This window comes from Thermobia domestica, chromosome 9 (assembly GCF_964235325.1).
Source record: "Thermobia domestica chromosome 9, izTheDome1.hap1.1, whole genome shotgun sequence".
In the NCBI taxonomy this organism is placed as follows: Eukaryota; Metazoa; Arthropoda; class Insecta; order Zygentoma; family Lepismatidae; genus Thermobia; species Thermobia domestica.
This window is the reverse complement of record NC_137462.1, coordinates 127520080-127544908: the sequence shown is the minus strand read 5'-3', so window position 1 is coordinate 127544908 and position 24829 is coordinate 127520080. Positions and strand designations below refer to the sequence as shown.

Genomic DNA, 24829 nt, shown 5'->3' with positions numbered 1-24829 from the left:
CCTCATGATATACCTATCATAGTCTGGGTTTTGGTTGTCTCCCCCCCCCCCTCCCAGTTTTAGCCTTCTAGATCCGCCTTTGACAGGATCTCTAATTTAAATAGGCTTCACATCACGCTGAGACTTGAATCCGGCGCAGTTGAAGGATACACAACTATCGAATCCAAACAAGCTCTACTGCACCATACTAATCCCTCGAAGTAAGTTAGATTATAAGGTCTATCCACTTGTCGTTGCCGGTGCTACAGACTGGTATTCCTGCGAAAAAAATTATCGTGTAATTTATGGCATCATTTGGGTAGTTATTGTAATTTGGAGGCGTCTCTTCTACTCTACACGCATATGCATTTCATAAATCCAATATTAAATTTTTAAAGGAAGATCAGTCGTTTTCTATTTATTTACTTCATTAAAACAGAGATACAAACAACATTATACAAGTATTCAGTACAATAACTCAAGGTACAATAGACTTGAAACAACACCAGACAATGTTTCTTTTAAAACAAAAGAACAAAAATAACTATACAATAACTTTTCTTCAAATAACTATACAATTTTTTTCTTGAACTCTATAGTATGTTCTTTAACAACTTTTCATTTAAACTTAGTCAACTTTAGAAAAGTATTTGCTAGTATAATGTATTTATTTCATTCAGCAAAATAGAGATAGTGTTCAAATCTCTAAGTTTATAGCTTTAACATTTTTTTTTTTTTTTCTCGAACTCAGTGAAGTGAAATCAAATATCCCAGTTGAAACGATCGAACATGCTTCCCTTTTCAGTGAATGGTCTGTCAGTAAATGTTTCTGAACTTGATTGTTCCAGCTTTTCTGTGAATAAACGAATAAATAAGTCAAGATTAGAATGTTACATTTCTCAGAAGATAATTTCATTGCTAAAGATGACCGAACTCAGATCAGTTAAACGGTTTGAAAGCTGTGGCCAGTGGTGATTTCAGGATGTTGCCCAATCAGGAAATTACCACCGCGGCATATATCCGATCATGCTTAACGTAATTAACAGTATTTCCGCAGTAATACTTTCACTACACACATTTCCTCCCTCGTGTATTGGAAGTTCTCTAGGGGAAATCTTCTGAAATCACCAGCGGCTATGGTTCTTCTCTAGTATTACAAAACAAATTAATGAAACTTACGATATGTACTAGCTTATAGTTCTGACACCGATACATTACGTAGTATGAACATGTAATACGAAAGTAAATAATAAAACTTTGACCAAAACACTACATGTATATTTATAGTATGTTGAGTTGCAATTTCGGCCATTTATCACTGCCTTCATCAGACGACATTGACGGAATAATGATAAATTGCCGAGACGGTGTAACATAAGTTATTATTAATAAGTCAGTGGGTTGGTCTCAATTTGTCCTTAATTCTCAGTATAGATCCAAAGCTAATTAGAATAGCATGCAATATAACGCATAGGTAAATGTAGATAATGATTAATTAATTTCTGTATATCTTAATTGATTTTGTGGGAAATTATTTTCTTATAATATAATTTTATGGACTCTAATTTACGGATTTCCACACAGAATATAAGAAATGACAAAGTAGAAATCTATAATAAATATTCTATGATTTAAGGTTCTTTGGTTATTTGTCGTGTATTTTAATTACCAGATGCATCTTGAGAATTAGATCGCACAGTTATATATTATGAAAGTTAGTGTCTTGTATGAAGTTCTAATTTTATTTAATTTGGAAATATGGCCCGAATTTTGTATAGTAAACATCAAAATTGGAAGAATATACGTACATATGTAGAGGTACAATTCCAATCTATTAAATACTAGCATATATTACCCGCTTCGCTGGGTTGAAATGAAAATTTAAATGCACAACTCCGTATCTCACGTGTTTAGTACCCGTAAAATATGCTGTTTTCGTTTTTAATGGCATCGATTTAAGCAGCATCGGAAAGATCATTGATCATTTCGGCGATCCCGAAAACCATGGATTCGACACTAATATTGGTCATTTTCTATCATTTATATATATATTTCCTCCTCCCCCAAGTTGCGGGGTTCAATTTGAATTTAAACGTGATCGAAAGTATCACTGTTCATTTAAGTGACCCAGAAAACCATAAATTCGACACTGGCCATTTCCGATCATTATATATATATATATATATATATATATATATATATATATATATATATATATATATATATATATATATATATATATATATATATATATATATATCTTTCTACCCCTCCCCCAAGTGGCGGGGATGATTTTGGATTTAAAAAGGATCGGAAATGTCACTGTTAATCTGAATGATCCCGAAAACTATGGATTAGACATAATATTGGTCATTTTCGACTATTATTATTATATATAGCTCCCCTCCCCTCCTCCATGCTGCGGTACACGGCATCAGAATGTCACTGTTAATCCCAGCTACTCCTAAAACTATAGATTCGACACTAATATTAGTCATTTTCGATCATTTTTAAATGTTTATCCCCCTCCCCTACGTTTACCCTCCCCCTCCCCAATTATCAGGGCTGAACTTGGATTGAAACAGCATCAGAAGTGTCACTGTTTCTCTCATCGATCCCGAAAACTATGGATTCAATACTAATATCGGTCATTTTTGATCATTTATAAATTTCTCTCCCACTCCCCAACTTTACGTTGCATCGTCAAAGTGAATAGCCTAAAGCAATCCCTGCCCCCTGAACTCATGTATGTTGAAAATTTGATTGAGATCGGTCGAGTGGTTCAAGAGTGATGAAGTTACAAAGGCAGTCATTTTAATTTTAACTTTTATATATATATATACTAGCAGCGTTCACCCCGCTTCGCTGCGGTCACCCCGGAACGCAATAAACCTTGTTAATTAGATAATTTTTACTTTTTCGCTTTCAAGTGATATGATAAAAACCATAGTAGATTCCAGTAAATGTTAACATTATATCGCCTGTCATTTATGTTAACCCGCCGAGTCACATGGTCATGCGGGTTGCATATAAATACGTTTATTTTTACCTATGATGAACTAATAACAAAGGATTTGTACGTATGGACACTTGAATGGTCAATTATCTCAAGACACTGGTAATTAAAAATTAAAGTGATATGATAAAAACCATCTAGGGTCCAAATCCTAATAACCCCCCAAAAATGAAAGAAATTGGTTCAGCCGTATTAGCGTGATGAGTTCACAAAGGATTTGTGCGTTCTCTTTTATATATATATATATATATATATATATATATATATATATATATATAAAAGTTAAAATTAAAATATATATCCCTCCCCCTACCCTAGGTTGGCTCGTCAAAGTGAAACGACAGAAAACACCCAAGGTCCTAGCCTCATATATGTTGAAAATTTGATCGAGATTGATTGTGTGGTTCAAAAGTTATTAGGTTTTATTACTTTTTTATTTATACGTCCCCCTCCCTTTCTCCTCCCCTAGGATCTACCGTTAAAGTGAAGTTACAAAAATGTTTCCAGATCCGAATCTCATGTAACTTGAAAATTTGGTTGAGATCGGTCGGATAGTTCAATAGTTATTAAGTTACAAAAATAGTCACTTTCAACCTTATATAAATTGATTTTTATATATATATCTCCCCCTTCTTCTCCTCCCCTACCTTGCTCCGTCAAATTTAAATCATAAAAACGATCCCAGGTCTAATCCTCATCTATGTTGAAAATTTGATCAAGATCGGTAGAGTGGTTCAGGAGTTATTAAGTTTTATTTATTTTTTAATACCCCCTAATGCACTTCTCCCCTTAGATCTACCATCAAAATGAATAGAATGAAACCAGCCCAGCCTCGAACCTCATCCATGTTATAAATTTGATCGAGATCGGTCGGGCGGTTTAGAAGATTTATAGTCACAAACATAGTGATTTTCAATTTTATATATATAGATTAATTTACATTATTCCCTTTACTTTACATCAACAAGAAATTTCAATCAGCTTATTTTTTGGTTAAAAAACAACATACCTGTATATTACTAGCTGTATTGTTGCATTAAAATATTAAAGCATATCCAATATACGTGATTTGCTTGACTAGAGTTCATGGATTGAGTTGATTAGATGATGGGAACTTATCTCGTCCTTCTTCAGCATCGAGGCTACATAAGATGTTTTATAAAACTTAAATTAAGAACTTGGTTGAAACCTCGAAATAAATTGCAATATACACCCAAAAGTCATGAAATAGGAGGATCTAAAGCGAGAAGATACCAGATTTTTATGTACCTCGAATGACGAATGATTGAGGTTCTGCTGGTACATACTTTAGTTACACACTCATTGGTTGAACATATATTAAATTCAAAATACGTAGTATTGTCACTAATAATTACAAAATAACATATCAAATAAAATCTATGTTGGAGTATATTTGTATCCGAATTGAAAAAGAAATATTTAGTTTTGCGTCCTACGGTTATTCCCTACAGCCTAAAGCAGTTACTCGTATTTCTAATTCAATGCTCAGTGATGTCAAAGTTTGGTCCTTACAGTCTCAGTAAACCACATGAATTGGATGAGGAAAACATGGCTGGGTAACTTGACATTAATAAAAATACAGTGTTGGAAAAGAAACAATAACATTAATAAGAATAGTTGATAGTTTTGCAAGCATATGTATAACTCATGAATTCATGACTACGCGTACACTACCAACGTTTGTATTATTACATTGTCCTACCTCATCTCTCTTACTTTTCTCATTGTATTTCTCTCTGCTTTTCTCAGACTGTATAAACGAGCCCCTACGTCATATGTACATCGGCCAGTTGCAAAAATTGAATTAAATGAAACAAGTGATTGACAAAAGTGAATGATAGCAATGGAAGACTTGATGGAAACGAGAATGCGAGTCATAGATTATTAAAAAAAAAAAAAAAAAAAAAACTTAGGAACACGATGTTGTTTATTACAAACTCATATGGCCTGTGATCAAACCAGAAATTCCTAGCACCAAAGGTGAGTGCTCTACCCATAAAGTAACCGTTCCTCTTTCTTGAATTCGAGCTACAAACATCATTCAGTTATCTAGTTAGTTAGGCTTAAATGGATCTATTGATTCGATATGTAGCATTTTGAATTGAAACTAAGATTTAAAGAGAAGTCACTTACGTCTTATTAAAAAAAAATCCTAGACACATGTCTTTCTCGAGAAAACCTCGTAGCATCTTTATTTTGCAGAAACCGAACAGCAAATTTAACTGATATTACGTAATACAAGAGTAGAAACAGAGCATGGAATGCACTTCATCGCTTAGTTAGACATATTTTCAACAAAGCAGAAAAATATATTTATTATGAACATTGAAATACTGCAGTAAAGACTAAAAGGAGATATATATAACATGTCCGAGAAGTCTCCATACCCCTAGGTTTGAATATCACAGAGAACAATCAATGCAATTTTAGTTGTAGTATTAGTAATACTGCTTTCATGGGTACAGAGAGTAGTGTCTGGTGTCTTGTTTCAAAGTACTGTCTGGTAGCCTTGCGTCCAAAGTCACTTGGAGGATTTCAATTGTGAAGCGATAACTGATCTGAGTGGTTGTAGATGTACGGTTAAGGAACACAGAATAGCCCCCACAAAGTCCGGATCTTACAACATCAAATAAGTCATTGTAGAGAATAATCAAATCACATGTCTCTATTATCGGTAAAACGCAAATGAACAATTACACAAAAGTGTAGAGGAACCCTTCAGAATGGTAACTTCTTAGATACTCCTCAAAATGTCAAGAAAGACATGAGTATGCATACATCTGTGTGTGTATCACGATGAAGCACACATAAATTCATTGAATACATGGCTCGTATATGTGAGTACTCATCTATTGTATTTACTTAATAAATAAAATAAAATTACACTGATATTGCTCTCGGTGATATTCATATCTAAGGATAGATACGGTGACTCTCGGACACCCTGTATAATCGTGGGAATTCACAACTCATTTGCGCATTTACTTTATTGAAATTGATATTGGATAAAACAAGCTAAAAATAAAAACTAAAATAATAAACGAAATGAAAAAGAATGTAATTCTCAAGAAACTTTTCAAATTGCAACTTTTTCATTTTTTTCCTATTTATTTCGTCTTGAGGTGTAGTAATGTTAAGTGTAATTGAATGACCATTACAGAATAAATCACAAGATGAAGAGTGCAGAGAGATTTACTTTTGTAATTTTACAAACTTTGGAAGAATACATTCTTTTCTTTTTTCTTTTTTTAATCTTTATTTCTGATTGTTTATACCATCACCTTGAGTTGAGTTGATTTTGATTTTAACGTCCTTTTCAACAGCGAGACTATATGAGACGGGACCTATTGATTAACATGGAATCCGAACCACATGAGCTCCCGCCGGGAATCGAACCCGGGTCTCCCACGTCAAAGGATATATACCATCACCTTCTTTCACATTTCAAAGTATTTAACATTTCAATCAGAAAGGGCAAGTACAAAAGTTTTTGTCTATGATAACAACTCACATTATATACTGTATATTATGAAGAAACACGAGTAACCCCTTTTTTTTTGGAGGAATTTCAAAAAGTATGTTACTGCGGGTTCGTTATTTTTTTTATTTTTTTATTTTTCTTTACTTTAACTAATATATCTTTTTAGTAAAAACATACAACTAACTTTTTCCTCAACGTGATACCAATATATGGCTTTCACGTTCACATAATGCTGTGCCAAATAAAGGTATAAATTGTCCTTTAGTATAGTAATAATAAGTTGAATTAAGTCACTTAAGAAGTAATTTTCATTCTCACTAACAAAGATAGGTGGGGGAAAAATAGCAGCAAAATTCTTCTCTCTTACTAAGTCTAATTATTAATCAAATTCAAATTACTATTCTTTTTAAAGCGTTAACAAACAGAAGATTTTTAATCCTTTATCGTTTTAACTTTTTACTAATCTTCTTCTTCCTTCTTTTACTGTATTACGGAGTTTCGATTAATTCCTTTTTTTCTCTCTAAAGATTTTTCTTATCGATGTCGTTTCACTTTTCTTTCTCTTTTTTTTTCCTAAAAGTAACGAAAGCAAAATCTATTAAAAAAAAAAAAAAAAAAAAATAAGTTGTTTGATCAGTAATGTACAACAGAATCTGGAATCACTTTCTATCCGTAAATTCTCGGAGTTGGCAATACCATGCTTTGTAACCTTGTTCACTGGGCTGATTCATTACAAATAAAATTAAGTAAAAAAAAAAAAAAAAAAGTTATCGAAAGAAATTGTAAAAGAAAGAAATAGCAATATATATTCGGAAGGCTTACACTAACTTCTTGAATCAAATAAAAGAAGTGAGATCAACTTCGATTTATTTTCGCACGGTACCAGGAGTGAGCTATGGCATTATTTTATCGTGAGAAGATTTCGATTTCTTGTCCTTTCTCTTCCTGATTTTCCTTTTTCAACTTATTTTGATGACTCTTTAGAAATGTGACAAGATCGGAGAAGTAACAATTGTAAGGTACATCGTAAAATGATTTGAGCTTTTCTGTTGACATCTTTTCTAATTATTTGAGTGACATCTGTTCTTTGTATATATATATATATATGTAACTAGTCTAAGAAGACAAGGAAAATAAATTCATTATTATCCATTGAAACTAGTACCTCAATAATACAGTGTATACAGGATGGTAAGAACTATTTGAACAAACTTCGGGAGCTGATTCCCGACACCGAAATCAGCAAAAAAGTCCTCTGGAACTTCGGCCAGTGAGGGATAATTTCGGCGGTATAAGGTGCCGAAAGCGTGGGGAAATGAATTTCAGAGGGCTGTAATTCAAAAACAACGCAACGTAAGGAGTGCGGTTTAAAACATGACATACTCGAAGTCATACCTGCTCGATTGAAAAATGTATGTTTCAAACCTCCGCAAGATGTGTGAAAGGTATTTCCCAGAGGAACTTCGGGATTACCTATAACCTGGCAAGTAATCCCTATGTTCTTTTGGGGAATCTCTAGCACACGTCTTACGGATATTTGAAATATACATTTTTCAATCGAGCAGGTATGACTTCGAGTGTCAAGTTCTAAATAACACTCTACGTTGCGTTGCCTTTGAATTACACCTTTTTAAAGTTCATTTTCCCACGCTTTCGGCACCTTATATGGCCAAAACTATCCCTCACTGGCCGAAGATCCAGAGGACTTTTTTGCTGGTTTCGGTGTCGGGAATCAGCTCCCGAAGTTTGTTCAAATAGTCTCTTATCATCCTGTATACAGCACAGGTGATTATCAAAATAAAAGAGACACTTAAAAAAAGTGAACTTATCACATTAATATGGCCACCTTTCGCCCTCAGAACAGTTTTGATGCTACAAAGAATCAGTCACAGCGATCTTGAATGGTGGTAAGTGAAATACCACATCATTCCGCGTTCAGTGTATCACTCGGTTCAGTGAAAGAAAAGGGTGGCAAAAATCTGCGCCGGATTCGTTTCTCCAAAATGGACCACAGATGTGCGATTATGTTAAAGTCCGGGGACTGAGCGGGCCAGAAGAGGTGTCCAATTTCATTCCGGTGCTCTTCAAGCCACGCTACAACAGCTCTAGCCGTTTGAATGTGCGCATTATCATCCGGAAACATGGAGTCATTACCTAGGAACAACATCTGGATCATAGATACAAATGATCCACTAAAATGACAACATAAAAACGGGTAATAGCGTAATTGCATTAAGTGACATCCCAGGATACACTGCAAATGAGGATACTACAGTTCACAGTATCAAAGAGCCACCGCCAAGTTTCATGGTTGGGCTGAGACATGCGAATCATATCCTTCTTTAGGCTCCATCACACACAAACAAAACCGGTGTTTTGAAATAGGGTGAATGATGACTCATCGGACCATAAGACGTATCCGGTTATTAGCGGTTCATATTGTTTGTTAGCGGCACCATTGGCTTCATGCTACAGCGTTATGGTCCCTTATCGGCAGTTTCGCACCTACAGCTCGACCCCGATTGTTGACAGAGGTTGTCGGAGATGTTGTTTGAGTTCCTTCGACATTTGCACCGCAGTCGCACCATGGTTCTAAGTGAAAATCCGTTTTAATGCTCGGCAGGACCTGTCACTGAGGGTCTTCTTCCGACCATTGTTCCTCTTTGCCGATTTAGCGGTGAATTTTATACGCTGTCACCGTCTTGGACACATCCAACAACCTTGCCATTTTTGTCACCCTTACGCAACATAATTAGCACCAATTTGTCATCTTTAGAAATCAGAGAGGTCATCCATTTTATATCATATCCGCAAATTATCTTGTTTGTCGTTCAGAGTGAAAGTTCATCTTTTTATTGGTTCGTCAAATATTTTTTGGGATAAATTTGAAACAAGACAATCCCGAAGCTTAGGAATGGAAAACTAATAACTTATTAGAAAATAGGAAAACATAATCGCACAAACTTATATATATATATATATATATATATATATATATATATATATAAAACATTGTAAGTACTTTCGCCATATCTTTTATCAGATAGACAGAACAAGAACCTAAGAGAAAATAAAGATGGAGAACTTTTGCATTTAAAGAGATCTATCTCACGATACTTTCCCGAAGAAGTTACAAAACTATTTTCATTTAAATAAATTTATCTTACGATACCACTTTCATTCCTTCATAAAAAAAATGTTTCCAGAAAATCTCCATTATCTCTTCAGATAAGATACTATTAAGAAAAAATTCCTTTTCTGTTTTCTTTCAATCAATTTTCACTGTTACGTTTCACCAATGTACTTTTCAAATTTATTTATGTTTTTTTAACCTAGTAAATACGCAAATAAACATAAAAATATAATAAAATAAACTTAAAAGTCTTCCTTCCCTCGCTTTTTTTATATATCAAAAATATTTGTCATAATATTTCAAATTTTAAGTTCAACTGTTGAAATTTTAACGCGCAATGAATACGAAATATTTAAAAATATAGTAATTGATGTTTGAATGTTTAGACATTTATGAATAACAAAGTTTAAACTAAATTATGACATGGATAATGACCAGTACCTTGAAATCGCAAAGCATTATAATTAGCTTTCTGTAGACATGTATAAATTGTGCAGTAAAATAGTGACAATGGTCTCAAGTTAACAAATATTTAAAGAAGAACAAATAAGTAAACATAAAAAGCACAAGGAGAACTCTTAAGATTTGTTCGTATAAGTCACTGATTCCCAACGTTTTTTGTCTGATGACACATTTTACTGAACATCTACGACATCGTGACACACACAGATTAGGCACCGTACATTAATACATTAATACATGCCTAACCTAAGTGTGTCGCGATGTCGTAGACGTTCAGTAAAATGTGTGATCAGACAAAAAACGTTGGGAATCAGTGACTTAAACGAACAAACCTTAAGAGTTCTCCTTGTGCTTTTATGTTTACTTATTTGTTTTTCTTTAAATATTTGTTAACCTGAGACCATTATTATTATTATTATTATTATTATTATTATTATTATTATTATTATTATTATTATTATTATTATTATTATTATTATTATTATTATTATTATACATATTGATAGATATAGATTGCATTGAAAGACCTCAAAATTGATTTTAACTTCTTGTTAAAAGTTTCATGGTAAAAATAAAATGTTTCATGGTAATAAACTTTTACATTATGAAATTGCGCGACACACCTATTGGGAGCTACTAGTTTAAGTAATAAGGATATATACTTACTTATTTCTTTCCTGGCATCAAATATTGGATCTAGCTCCTTATATGGCCTTGGAATCTTAGGAATTACTTTTACTTTGGGCTTAGTTTTCTTTTGAGGAGGGGAAGGCGTACTATGATGTCTTGTTTCTACGCTATTACCTACTCCACTTCTTTGAAAATCTGCCACACTGTGCCAACTGTCTGTAGGTTTGAGAGACGGCCACGAGCTTGTATTGGGTTTCTTGTAATAGGATTTTTCTTTGGTAGCTTTCTTGAAAAAGTCATCCATATTAGATGATACACCATCGGAGAATTTAGAATCATCAAAGAATGAAGGACTATTGTGATAACTGTTTCTGCTTTCTTCATGATCTCCAGAGGGACGAAATTCATCACTATCAGAGTGGAAATTCATAGTCTCTTCAAAATTACTGGAACCAGGACTGTATTCAGACGAATCGAAATTTTTGGAGCCGTATATTGAATGGTCGTCGTCGTGGACATACGATTCTGGTGATCCCGAGCTCTGAAATTCAACACTATAACTTGTTGGTGGTGTAGACTCTGATAAGGAATACGGATGTTTTCTTCTAGGAGCATGCTTATCGGGTTCCCAACCTTTGTCTGGGAAAGGAACCCAAGGATCATGTCCAAGATATTCTCTTAGAGCTGGCGGAAGACGACTAATGGTTGTAACGTGTTTCTCAGTCTTAGTGATAGTGACTTCCTCTGGTGAGGGACTTCCATCATGTGTAATTTCAGCTGTTATACTTGTGGTTGGTGGTTTTACTTTAAACTTCTTTGAAGTTGGAGGTTTCTTTGTCGTTGAAATTAACGTTGTTTTGGTTGTAGTAGTCTTGGTTGTTGTCACAAGTTTTGGTTCTGAAGTTGTAGTTGGTGGTTTTGCAGTGGTGGTGGCAGATGGTTTCGATGTAGTTGGTTTCGATGCAGTTGGTTGTTTTATTCCCAAGATCTGAGCAATACTCTTAAAAATATAGTCTAATGTTCTTCTGTAGCGAGGTCTGTGAGCATCTTCTTTGGTTGCTTCCAGCTGCTCCACACACAAAACTAACACCACATAGAACAAAACCTAATGGGTAATAGTGAAAATAACTTCTTAGAAAATGAACATATCATTAAATTGAATACATATATTTCAAAGAATATCTATGGAATTCGTTGTCCTTAACATATAAACTTACCTGGTAACGAATAAGTAAAGAAGATTTTTGAACATCATGTGTATTTAGTGTAACAATGATGAACATCATAAAAAAAAACAATAAAATAGTACAAGGTGTGTATGAGAACAGAAGAAAAAGAAAAGAGAATAAAGCAAGCAAATACATTATTTTCCTCTTCCGTGTTTCTGTTTAATCCAAATATATTTCTTTTAGAATACATTGAAGTTCTATGCTGAAATTAACTATTATCTCCTCAAAACCATTATTAATGTACAAAACATTACATACTATACAATTGAGGAAAATGAAACACAAATAAACTGAAGAAACTAACAGTATTATTATAAACTATACATCAAAAAATAAAAGGACTGTATGAAGTATATACGAAATCATAGTTGTCACAAATCAATAAAATGAAACATCTGTTGAAAGTAACACAATGAAATAAAATGTTATTAGTAAACATAACATACACTAATATGAATAAATAAAATACATATGTGTTCTAGTTTGAGCCAGCAAATAAAGCAATCAGAGAAAATTAACTAAGAAGAGTAAATGCTTATAGGTTTTAAGACTACAAAATAAAAGCTTCTGTATTTATACTAAAGATAGTGGGGAAGAGACTTAATAGATCCAGATAGGAACCAGGGCGGCAAACATAAGAATCACTTTGAAAAGACAACATCTAGAATTCATGCAAAATAAAGAACAAATAGAAGTTGACTAGCAAATATATATATTCTCAGCTGTTATGATGAAGATAATGGAATGGAAATCTAAAATATAATAATAAAGTGAAGTGGAAATTGAGAGAATAAATAAAAATATTTAAAGTTGTAAATTCTTATTACATACAATTTTTATGAAAGTAAAATATTTTTCATGAATTAAATATGTCTCGTATTTGATTAAGTGCTCAATCTGAAGGCAATTCCAGTCTATTTCCTAAACCAGTTGAGCAGGAATAGGTTGGCTAGTTTCTTTTCTCTGTGGTCAAGCGACCATATGGAAAGCTAAAAATTAAGTAACGACTGTTTTGAATTGATACGAGGGGCTGCTGAAAAATCGTAGTCCAACCAGTGATGAAAATTTTCCGGAAAATTTTGAAACGGAAATTTTCTGGAAAATTTTTCGATCCATAAAAACATACTTCTTATTCCTACCGTTGTTTATCCATAAAATTTATTTGTAATAAATATTGTCTGAAAGAAAAAAAAAAGTTTCATGAGTTGAAAATATAACGATTCTTCATTTCTGCAAAAATGTTTCAAAAACTTCAATGTATGCTTCCCTCAGAATTCACCTTTGATCTCACAAAATCATATTTTGTCAGTTTAATACGCGTAAGACGAGGCTTTCTCATAGCTTTAAACACAATAAAATCAAAACATTTTTTCTTATTTTCGGTTAGAAAAAAATAAACTTCATAAGGAATTTTCATGTAGTTATTTCATTACATAGGGAAGCCTATATGTGAAGAAAGTGGAATTTTCTGTTTTAAAATAATTGATGAATTCACAAAGGTTTGTTTTCGCTTTCTTCTTACATTTTAAATAATGCGATGGGATATTTGTACTCTACGAACTCGATTTATGTTCCCTCCACTTTATACACACACAGACAGAGAGAGAGAGCGAGAGCGAGAGAGAGAGAGAGAGAGAGAGAGAGAGAGATGATATGTGTAAATTTTTCGAATATTAGAAAATTTTCCAGTTCTCGAAAACTAATTGGAAAATTATAATTTGTTGCTGTCTAACTGTTTTCTAGCTCAATGTGCAGTTAAACATAGAGGGATTTTTTCCTCCAAACATCACTATAACATAATATTCAAAATTGTCTGGCTTATGAAAATTTTTTCTACTTGTTTCTACATCGTAATGAAAATTTTCAGATTCATGAAAATTCCTTGCACTTGTTTCTATAGAGGAATGAAACTTTCCATTCATAAAAAGTCGTTGGTTGAAAATTATGAAAATTTTCCGAATCATAAAACGTTTGAGTTTTTCTATACACGGCAGGAAATTTTTCGATTCATGAAAAATTGTTTCACTTGTTCCTACATAGTACTGGTGATTTTTTGAGCCGTCAAAATTTCCAGATTCTTTAAACGATATTTAACTTTTTAACATTTCTATACATGAATTCAATCAATTTTATGGTTAATGAGGAACTGTTACTTGATCACTGATATTTGTTTAGAACGGAAAATTTTCCACCTCACATCATTAAGCCCACCCAGAAGTGTAGATAGAATGATGAAATTTTTACAGTTTTAAAGACCATATTTCTGTATGTACAAATACACATTTTTATATTAATAATGAAATTCTTGTTGTGTTTTCAAACCTCTGAAGTGTGCCCAACCAGCGAATTTCACCAACATCGAGATCACAGCTATCATCAACTTTTTGTTCCAGTAAGGAAAGTCACTGAAGCAAGTTCATGATGAAATCAATGAAACACTATGGGACACTCCTCTTTCATATGCAGTTGTGAAGAAGTGGGCGACACAGTTTAGACATGGCTATTTCTCAATAGATGATGCTTCACGTGAAGGAAGACCAGAAACAATGACTATCGCCGAAATCGTGGATCAAATTCATCGCATTATTCTTGAAAATAGTAGAATCTCAACAAAACGTGTCGCAGAAATTGTGGGTATTTCTCGTGAACGCGTCTGTAGCATAATTCATATTGACTTGGGTATACGCAAGCTCTCGGTAAAATGAGTTTCCAAAAAACCTGCCAACAGATCAAAAGCGTGGAAGAGTGAGGACACCAAGGGAAGTTATCTCACATTTTATCACAATGCCAGTCAATTTCTTTCACGAACTGTAACCATGGATGAACCATGATTACATCACAACTATTCTGAAACAAAACAACAGTCAATGGAATGGCGGCACTCATATTCCCCTCGAATCAAGAAGAGACAGAAATTGGTTAGAAAAGTGTTGCCAACATTCTTCTGAGATAAGGATAGAGTTGTACTCATAGACTACATGCTACAAAACATTTAATGCAGAATATTACTCTACATTACTCATAAAACTGAAAGACAACTTGAAAGTGCAAAGTTGATGAAAGGAATTCTGTTCCTTCAGGACAATGCTCCTGTTCATCGAGCACTGCAAACAAAACTGACAAGGCATTATTTAGGATTTCAATGTCTAGATTATCATCCTTATTCCTGAGATCTAGCCCGTCAGATCATTACTTATTCCACAAAGTCAAACAACACTTGACAGGACGCCATTTTGTATATGATACGGAGGCGATTAGTGCTACGAAATAGTGGTGTGAGGAACAGTCTTCAGATTTTTTAACTGGTCTGCAAAAATTGGAGCACTGTGCAAGGAAATGTATTGAATTTCGGGCAGTATGTAGAATAACTGTAAAATTTCATCATTCCATGAGAATTCCTGGATTTGGCTACGAACTTTTAAGCAATCACTCCTAAATTGAGAATTAAAATAAAAATACCAGATATATATACAAGAACTGTAAGATCATGGATTTAATTTAATTTATTTCGTCTTTGGCATCTATTAGTGTGTATGAATAATAATCTTTTAAGAAGATGAAAGATAAAATAATAAAAGTGTTCAATAATAAATTAGGAGAAAGACACGCATATACAGGGTTTTTCAAAACAACGCCGACAAACGTTTGGGAGGTGATTCCTGACACCAAGACAAGACGAAAAGTATAGACCAACCAGGATGTACAAATGCTTCCTTTCAGAATTACAGAATGCCGAAAACATGAAAAAATGAAATTTAAAGCTCCATAGCTACAAAACTATGGGACCTGCTGTAGTCGGGTCAAAGACTTCACTTAGGAACTAATACGTGCCCTATCCAAAAATCCATGTTTCAGAATTCTAAGTTACTCACTTAACAATTTTTATAGGGGGAGTTTGGCTAGTAGCATAATTTGAAATACTCACCAATTACCTCTATAAAAATTGTTGCGGAAGTACCACAGGATTGTGAAACTTGGATATTTGGATATGGCACATGCTAGTTCCTAAATAAAGTCTTGACCCGACTACGGTAAGTCCCATGGTATTGGACCTATGGATCTTAAAGTTAATTTTTTCATGTTTTCGGCAGCCTATAACTCCGAAAGGAAGCATTTGTGCACCCAGGTTCGTCTATACTTTTTGTTTTATCTTGGTATCAGGAATCACCTACCAAATGTGGTCGGTGTTGTTTTGAAACAACCTGTAGAATTGTAACATACACACATATAAAGACACATATACAATTGTGTTTTGAATATACTAAACGAAGTCTACCATGTCATGCCATCCTTTCAATATTATAATAATTTGTAACTAATTTACATATCTCCAGAATAATAGCCATACTCTATGAGATAGGTTATCTCTTAAATGCCAATAGCTTATTTCATCAAGATATACGCACATATCAGCCAGAACATTATAACTACCTATCTAATTGTCAGTATGTCCACTTTGCACGGATAACAATGGCGACGCATCTTGGCATGGACGCAATGATTCTTGTAGGTCGCTGGAGAGAGTTGGCATCACATGTGCACACACAAGTCACCTAATTCCCGTAAATTCCGGAGAGGGGGGCGATGCGCTCTGACGTCATGTTCAATCATATCCCAGATGTGTTCGATTGAGTTCAGATTCGGCGAGTTGGGGGCCAGCACACTTTGAACTCGCCCATCCCACTCCTGGCCTTGTGACATGGTGCATTATCTTGTCGAAAAATGCCACTACCGTTGGGAAACATGGTCGTCATGAAGGGGTATACGTAGTCTGCAAGCAGTGTGCGTTACGCCTCGGTGCCTTGCTCGAACTCCACTAGACACATGGATCCTCACGTGAATGTTCCCTAGAGCATAATTAAGCCGCCGCCAGCTTGTCACCGTCCCGCAGTACAGGTGTCAAGGAGCTGTTTCCTTGGAACACGACGGATTCGCATCCTCCCATCGTCATGATGAAGATGGTATTGGAATTCACCAAACAATGCAATATTCTGCCACTGTGTCAAGGTTCAGTAGCGATGGTCACGTGTTCATTTCAGTCGTAGTTGCCGATGTCGTAGTGTTACGCAGATGAATGGGTCGTCGGCTGCGGAGGCCCATCGTTAGGAGTGTTCGGTGCACTGTGTGTTCAGACAAACTTGTACTTTGCCCAGCATTAAAGTCTGATGTTAGTTCCGCCACAGTTCGCTGCCTGTCCTGTTTTACTAGTCTGCCCAGCCTACGACATCCGACATCTGTAATGAGGTGGGGGCACCCAACCCCCTCGACGTTTGGACGTCGTTTCCCCTTGATTTCGCCACTTGTTGAAGACACTCACCACAGCACTCCTCGAAACACCCGACAAGTCCTATAATTTCCGAAATTCTCGTGCCGAGTCTCCGGGCCATTACAACCCACCCCCGGACAAACTCAGATCACGCGCCTTCACCATTCTACACACGGCCAGCACTCTCACTGATACTACATTAGGGTGGTCCTTAGGTATATGGGAAAAAATAAATTTTCGAATTTCTTCCGCCGCACCCCCTATTTCTTTTCCTTTGGTAATAGAAACATCATACACAAAATTTCACAAAAATCCATCAACGTTAACCCGTGCCGCAAAGCAGTTGATTTTTGTAAAAAGAAATCCATTTGAATTACAATGGCACTCGATTTACTATTTGTCAATAAACGTATAATAATTATCACAAATGTAAATAGGACAATATAAAGCTTTGCTCTGTAATTCAGAATTCACTGAGTTTCAAATACAGTCGGTTGGTTATCAGGCAACAAGCTACAAGCATCATGATCATCGTCCGTATATATAGTACTTATGGTAATGCACAGCTTTATGAACCACTGTGGAAAAGATATTTGGATCTGTTTCTCATGCCACTTGCTTCGTTAATAAAATTTACATGAGTTAGAAATCAATCAGCTAGTAAATACAAGTAAAAAATTTAATGATAATGGCTGATATTCCAAAAAATGGACAAAAAATATATTTGAATTGTAAATCGACTTAATGATAATTTTTACTTTTTACGCAAGGTAGCTTTTCCACATCCTGGAAACAAGTTTCTATAGTCTTTCACCACTTACAAAAGGAATTGTTTCTGTTCTTCATTTTTAGTTAGAACAGCATTGTGATTTTTCATTAACTTTACGCCCTTTCCGCTGCGTCATTTGTAACATGCAGCTTATCAACTACTTTTTTCCCGAAAAGAAATTCATCATTTGTCGACCAACAAACCGGATCAAGGTCTAGAAAACCTGTAGAAATCCGAAACCTTTCGAAGAACTTCTATGTGTGTTCTTTTCTTCTTTTGTGTTTCCTACCACAAAATCAGCAATTTCTTTTTCTTCAATATCATCTATTTTACTAGCGTGCAGTTCAAATCGCTTCATCGTTTCATATGACTGTCACTATTTTTAATTTTTTCTGCTATTTTGTGTTTTGTTCATTATCGATATTCTCGTCAAAAAATAAAAGTGCTCACACTCCTCTGAGAGTACCAAAGATGTTAGGAAAACTTCAATAAAGCCACTCTCGAGACATCAGAGTTTATGAGTTTGTACGTTTGAAGGCTCTTCAAAAATTGTAAATCCTTATGTGATGAACGAGATGCACTGAGACAAGAAAACCAAGTAAACCAAGCTTTTTAGAACAGGAAAAGTGCACACTTGACGCAGTCCTCCTTCTTCCCGCTCATTTAATTTAAACTGATTACTAAAGAGAAATATTTTTAGACATCATAAGGTTTTTCCCATCCACCTTGCCTGATGTACAACTGCAGGGAAACGGAAAGAAATACCTCCAGGAGGCGTACTTCCTAGAAAAATTACTGTAAGCTCCAAAAGTTCTCTGTAATCTTCTCTGCATTTCCAAATTTTGAACAGCAAAAACTAGCTTATCTTTCTTCATATTGCCAAGATCTGAATTAACACTTCGATTAGAAATTCATGTAACATAATTGTTGTGTTGAAATCTCGGCCACTCTTTCTGGAAACTTTTAAAAATTGACACCTCTGGACCGGAAGAAACTGAAACACATTCTTCAAATGCACACCTTATATCAATTCAAAAATGTGATGCCTACACAGAAGATATAAAAGATCTTTCTCCAATTTTTATACAAGAAGAATACAAGCTCCATTGATACGTCCAGTATTAGAAGAAGTTGTGTCCCAATGCCTCTGTTGTTGCGATTAATATGCGCATGGAGCTCTATCAATCAATTTATAGCGATCAAAAGCCGCAACGAGTCATGGAGTAATGAAACATACTTTCCCTCTTCATCTCGAAGATCCTGTCACTATCTCATCAGAATCTGCTCCTTCCATTGGAATTATATTTTCTGTGCTGTGGTGAGTATCCTTGATTGGTATTCTTGCTTTAGACCAAAACATTTCTGTTTCACGAATTGCTTACCGAGCATTCTCTCTTATAGGTAATTTCACATTCGTATGTTATAAAAGAATGCCCCAAGTACTTGTCTGTTAGGCAGTAACTTAGAACCCAAATATATGTCCGCTCATATTACCAACGACGTAAATACCACTACGATAACTGATTTCACTAGACATCGAACACATAATGATCACTTTGTTCATTTAATCACATGTAATGATACAAGACCCACAATGAAACTTCAATTCCCTAAAAATAACAATCATATCAAAAGATCATAAATGCAAAGCAGAGAAACTAAAATAAATGTTACAAGTAGTCTAAAATTATTTTATTTACCAGAACAGTTGTAATTAAAAACAAAGGAGAGAACGATTTGGTTGTAAACGGTCGTAAAAAATAATTGTTTGACATTTATTTATTATTTTCAATTTAATTTTGTTCATAAATCTGCCCCAAACTACTTAAAAAATGGGATTAAATAGATTAATCTAAATATGTGAATGTATTGCCATCTGCTGAGCAACATAGGAAACTACTGTTTTCTAAATCTTATTCCTATAAAGATTAAAAATGTCTTTGCGGCACCATTTATCGTTGTCATAACGAACTCAAATTTACAGAAAACACTTTTCTCATTAAAAGGAAAAAGATTAAGGGGTGCGGTCTCAGATATACACAACTTGAGAAATAAGGACCACCCTAATACTACATGCACTGTACGTGTGTCTGACTAGCAGGCATTCCTCGGCCGGTGACACTCCTATCGCCTGGATGGGTTTATATCGATAGTAGGTAGGTCTGGAAGCGAATAATCCAGAAGTTATGTAACACTATTGCGTTCATGGGAACGAAAACACAATAATTATAATTATGCTAAATTACTATAGACTGCCAATTTCTCATTCAGAGAATTTATGAAGTTAACTTTATCGCGATAGTTTTATACAAACTAGATAATCAATTATTATTATTATTATTATTATTATTATTATTATTATTATTATTATTATTATTATTATTATTATTATTATTATTATTATTATTATTATTATTATTATTATTACATTTGAAGTACAAACAAATATCACGACATTAATTCTTATTTTTAATTAACTGAATTAAACTGAAAATGAAAATTAAATCTTGATTTTGAAAGATTAACTATTAAATTTATGCGTTCTGTACGTTTCTAAAGCAATATATTCTGGAATTGGTTTCAAGACTGTTTCTTAGTGAATATTTTCTTCAAAATAATATTAAAAATTATAGAAAGATTTTCGAGACATTCGAGTCGAGTCGAGATTTTTACGAGCAGTCTCGACTCGATTCGTGTCTCGACACGAAAATTCGAGTTAAGAAATATGTTTGTCTCGACTCGTCTCGAATTTTACAAAGTGTGTCTCGACTCGAATTCGAGTCGAGATTCGAGACATGTCTCGACTTGTGTGCATCCCGAAACAAAACGAACAAAAATAGCTAATAATAGCAACAGAACGAGTAGAACAAATCATTAACCTCTATTATATTAGTGCAGATATATTTTATCCACTCCAGACCGTAAATAGATGCATGGCTAATTTAGATTATTTTGCACACATACGTTCTATTACACATAGACTAGGAGACCAGTATCATCTATGAAAGCAAAGATCGATATACCAGGTGTAATGGTCACTTAATATAAGATACGATAACGGAGATAACCCTGAGCTCGTGGTGGGCACAAATAACTTCATTGTTGACGTCCACATAAACTGCAACAAACCAATCAATCAATAACGCTGATCCTTGGGGGGAAGTTCTTACTAAACTATACTTTAAGGTGAAACCAGTGCATATGAACGAAATGAAATGAAATGAAATCTTTGAGTTTTACGTCCCACGGTTATGCCGGTTAGGCTAAAGGAGACGGTGATGATGAGTAATGAATGAAATGGTGGAATGAAGAAAGTGGGAGGAAACGGGAGAACCTCGAGAAAACCCACGCACACGGTGTTTGTCCACCACAAAGTTCACTTGGCGGGGGGGCATATGAACGAATATCGGAGCCTCCTCAAGATATAATGATGATTTACGTGTTTTTGGCCTACTGTGACCAAAAAGTGTCCCAAGAAAATTACACTATGACATAACAGCTTTCCCAAAATCACGTACATTAATAATAATAATAATATATATATATATATATATATATATATATATATATATATATATATATATATATATATATATATATATATATATATATATATATATATATATATAGGAATCACACAAAACATTTGTGTAATGAAGTTATAGGCCTAATTATTTAGTTTTGTATCCATGGTAAACTAATAGTAATTCTTACGATTCTGCGTTTTTATTTCCAGTTTTTTCAGTATCCTCTTGAACCATAATATAAGGTAAGGAAAGTAACCACCCTCTTCCTGTTCTAACAACTTCGTGTAATGGTTCTCAGTCTTTTCAAGCCTAGTACCCTCCAAGGGTGCAGATTTCTCTGTAAATTTGGGGGGCCCATTCAGATGCAGATGGATATATATGAGGTTTTTAAGACAAATTGCATTCAAATTATGCCAAATATTGTATATTCACAAATACAATGAGGGGGCCCACATGAGCTTTGGAGGGCCCGGGCCCCCTAACCCCTAGGATCGGCGCCCTTGGTACCCTTTTGGGTAAAATAAATTGTCCTGAGCATCTCTCGTCATCTTAACTCAATTTCCATTTGCACCAGGCTGAACGTAAGACTTGGACGAAACAGTCTAAGAACCAGAAAAAGGCTGGAATTCTTAAAATCAGACTGGAAGAATCTACGTTATTATTTGTAAAAAAATCTAAACTTTTGATAATGTGTTTCGCCCAATAATAAGAAAAAAAGTTTAACAGGTCATGTAATATCAAACGCTTCCTAAACAATCCAACGGCCTCTCCCGCAATCACCTCATTTTCCCAGTTGAGAATGCCCCCTGAGAAACGTTAACGCCCACATGAGAACCACCGACACTCGAGCACAATATTGAAACAAGTTGCCACCTTGTATGGGTTGATCTTTTCTCAATATTTTGAGATTACTGTATTCTCACTTGGAAGAGTAATAGAAGTAATGTATTTCTGGTACGTTATTTACCTATTATTATTATTATTATTATTATTATTATTATTATTATTATTATTATTAGTAGTAGTAGTAGTAGTAGTAGTAGTAGTAGTAGTAGTAGTAGTAGTAGTAACAATAATAATAATAATAATAATAATAATAATAATAATAATAATAATAATAATAATAAACGTTATTTATTTATTTATTTATTTATTTATTTTTAACTTTTTCAAAATCTCTGTTCGTCACTGATGTTTCCATTGATATTCAGTGAATCATAGTACTTACCAAAGATACCAATTCACATTTTTATTGGTAACTTTATGGCTATTGAAATCGTAAGATGTATATTTAAATCGGCAAGGAAATCAATATACTCCGTTCATTCTAACTTCATTTTTAGTAACAAAAGAACATAATTTTCTTACACTTTTATACCACTACTAAAACTTGCTAAAACGGATAATAGTTATATCGCAGATCTTAACTTTCCTGTTAGTGATGGTTTAAATGGTAGTTTCAGGGAAAACATCATCCCAGAGCTACGAAGCTCCTCTCTGGGGTATTTTTTCTATTGTGCTCAACCTGGGTTATTTCTTCGATTGTGCTCAACCTGGGTTATTTCTTCGATTGTGCTCAACCTGGGTTATTTATTCGATTGTGCTCAACCTGGGTTATTTATTCGATTGTGCTCAACCTGGGTTATTTCTTCGATTGTGCTCAACCTGGGTTATTTCTTCGATTGTGCTCAACCTGGGTTATTTCTTCGATTGTGCTCAACCTGGGTTATTTCTTCGATTGTGCACAACCTGTGTTATTTCTTCGATTGTGCACAACCTGTGTTATTTCTTCGATTGTGCTCAACCTGCGTTATTTCTTCGATTGTGCTCAACCTGGATTAACAGTACTTTTGCACTTCTATGTTCATTCCCTGTTTATTAATAGCTCTCGAAGCAAGTTTTTTTTTTCAGATATAATCTCTGAGTAAAAGAATCAATGAGTGCCTTATTTTATATACAAGAGAGTATGAGTGTGTTAATATGCCTGTAATTAATCGGTTTTTGCTTATGTGCCTTTCCTTGTTAATTTTCAATTTTCTTATTTTCATTTTGACAATTTAATTACCAGTTTTCCATGTAGAATACTCTTTTCAACAACAGCGGAGTGACATTGGCCATCCTACCCCTGATCTAGAATCTACCTTCAAGGAGAAAAGTCAAAAGTGCATGCATAAAATTTTAGAAAGACGAAAAGTGACACATTAAAACCAGTTAAAAACTAAAAATTTGAAGGAAAAATCATAATTTACTCAAGAACTCTTTTAATCACCGTTGCACCATGGAAAGGGGGAAGGCAAGAGAGATTATTGGAGGTCGGAATCATTGAAAAAATTGAAAATAGATATTAATTTTAAGGGGGACACATATTAGAATAATTTAGGGAGTAGGTCATACAACTTCATAAGGGAAGAAAACGGATGAGCACCACTGAAGATAACATAGGATTATTCGAAGAAAACAATCAGATATACACAAACAAAAATGAAATATTTCAGTTTTACGTCCTACGTTTATGCCGACTAGGCTAAAAGGATATGGCGATGATGAAAAATGAATGCAAGGATGGAATGAATAAAGTGGGAGGAAACGGGAGAAACCCGAGAAAACCGATGCACACGTTATTTACCCACCGCAAAGTCCACTTGGCACGAGCTGGGATCGAACCAGTGACCACACGCACCAGAGGTGAACGCTCTACCACTGAGCATTTACTATATATACAGTATGATAATAAAACTATAATTAGATAATGGAACATGTTATCATTGGAGAATAACGTTATCGTCAGAATAAATAAATAACTCATTAAACCACAAGTCTACACTATTTGACTGAAGAGAAACACTTTGAAAAAGAAAAAAATACGAAAAAAAAAACGTGTAAAGAAAATGTGCATCCAGCGGAAATAAAATAAATCAGCTGCAATTTTTTTCTTTTTCAGAAATGAACCAAAAATAATAACACAGGCATCATGTCAAGAAGATATTCACAATACAGTAGTAACGTATAATCTACATACCACTGTCTTCATCCCGTTTCCATTGCCCACAAATTGAACACAAGTCACAAAAGAGCTTTAGCTCAGAAAATCTGGATTCTTATATAGCATAACTTTCATCAGAGGCTTATCCAATACTTTTATCTTACCTTTCATTGGTAACTGCGTTCTTTTGACCGACGTTTTACACATCAAATTCTCAAAGCTTAGGATGGAAAAGAGCTATAGGAAAAAAAATATTTAGAGGTAAAAATAAAATAAAAAAAGTTGTTACAACTTTCTTCTTTTCAGCCTTTTCGTACTGTTTTCAGGTGACAG

General features: G+C 34.3%; 1 protein-coding gene across 1 annotated transcript; it reads right to left on the bottom strand.

Moving 5' to 3' along the window:
• Positions 1–391: 391 nt before the first annotated feature.
• On the bottom strand, positions 392–24565 carry LOC145694111 (uncharacterized). Its single transcript, XM_081770230.1, has 3 exons — positions 24533–24565; positions 10759–11827; positions 392–832 (listed from the first exon to the last, which is right to left on the bottom strand). Exons 1-3 carry the CDS (start codon positions 24542–24544, stop codon positions 741–743), a joined length of 1173 nt encoding a protein of 390 aa, XP_081626356.1. The 5' UTR covers positions 24545–24565; the 3' UTR covers positions 392–740.
• Positions 24566–24829: the final 264 nt, after the last annotated feature.

Coding starts and splice junctions, on each gene's coding strand:
- LOC145694111 (XM_081770230.1), bottom strand. Junction 833..10,758: donor TGATGCCAGGAAAGAAATAA/GTAAGTATATAT, acceptor GTTTATTCACAG/AAAAGCTGGAACAATCAAGT.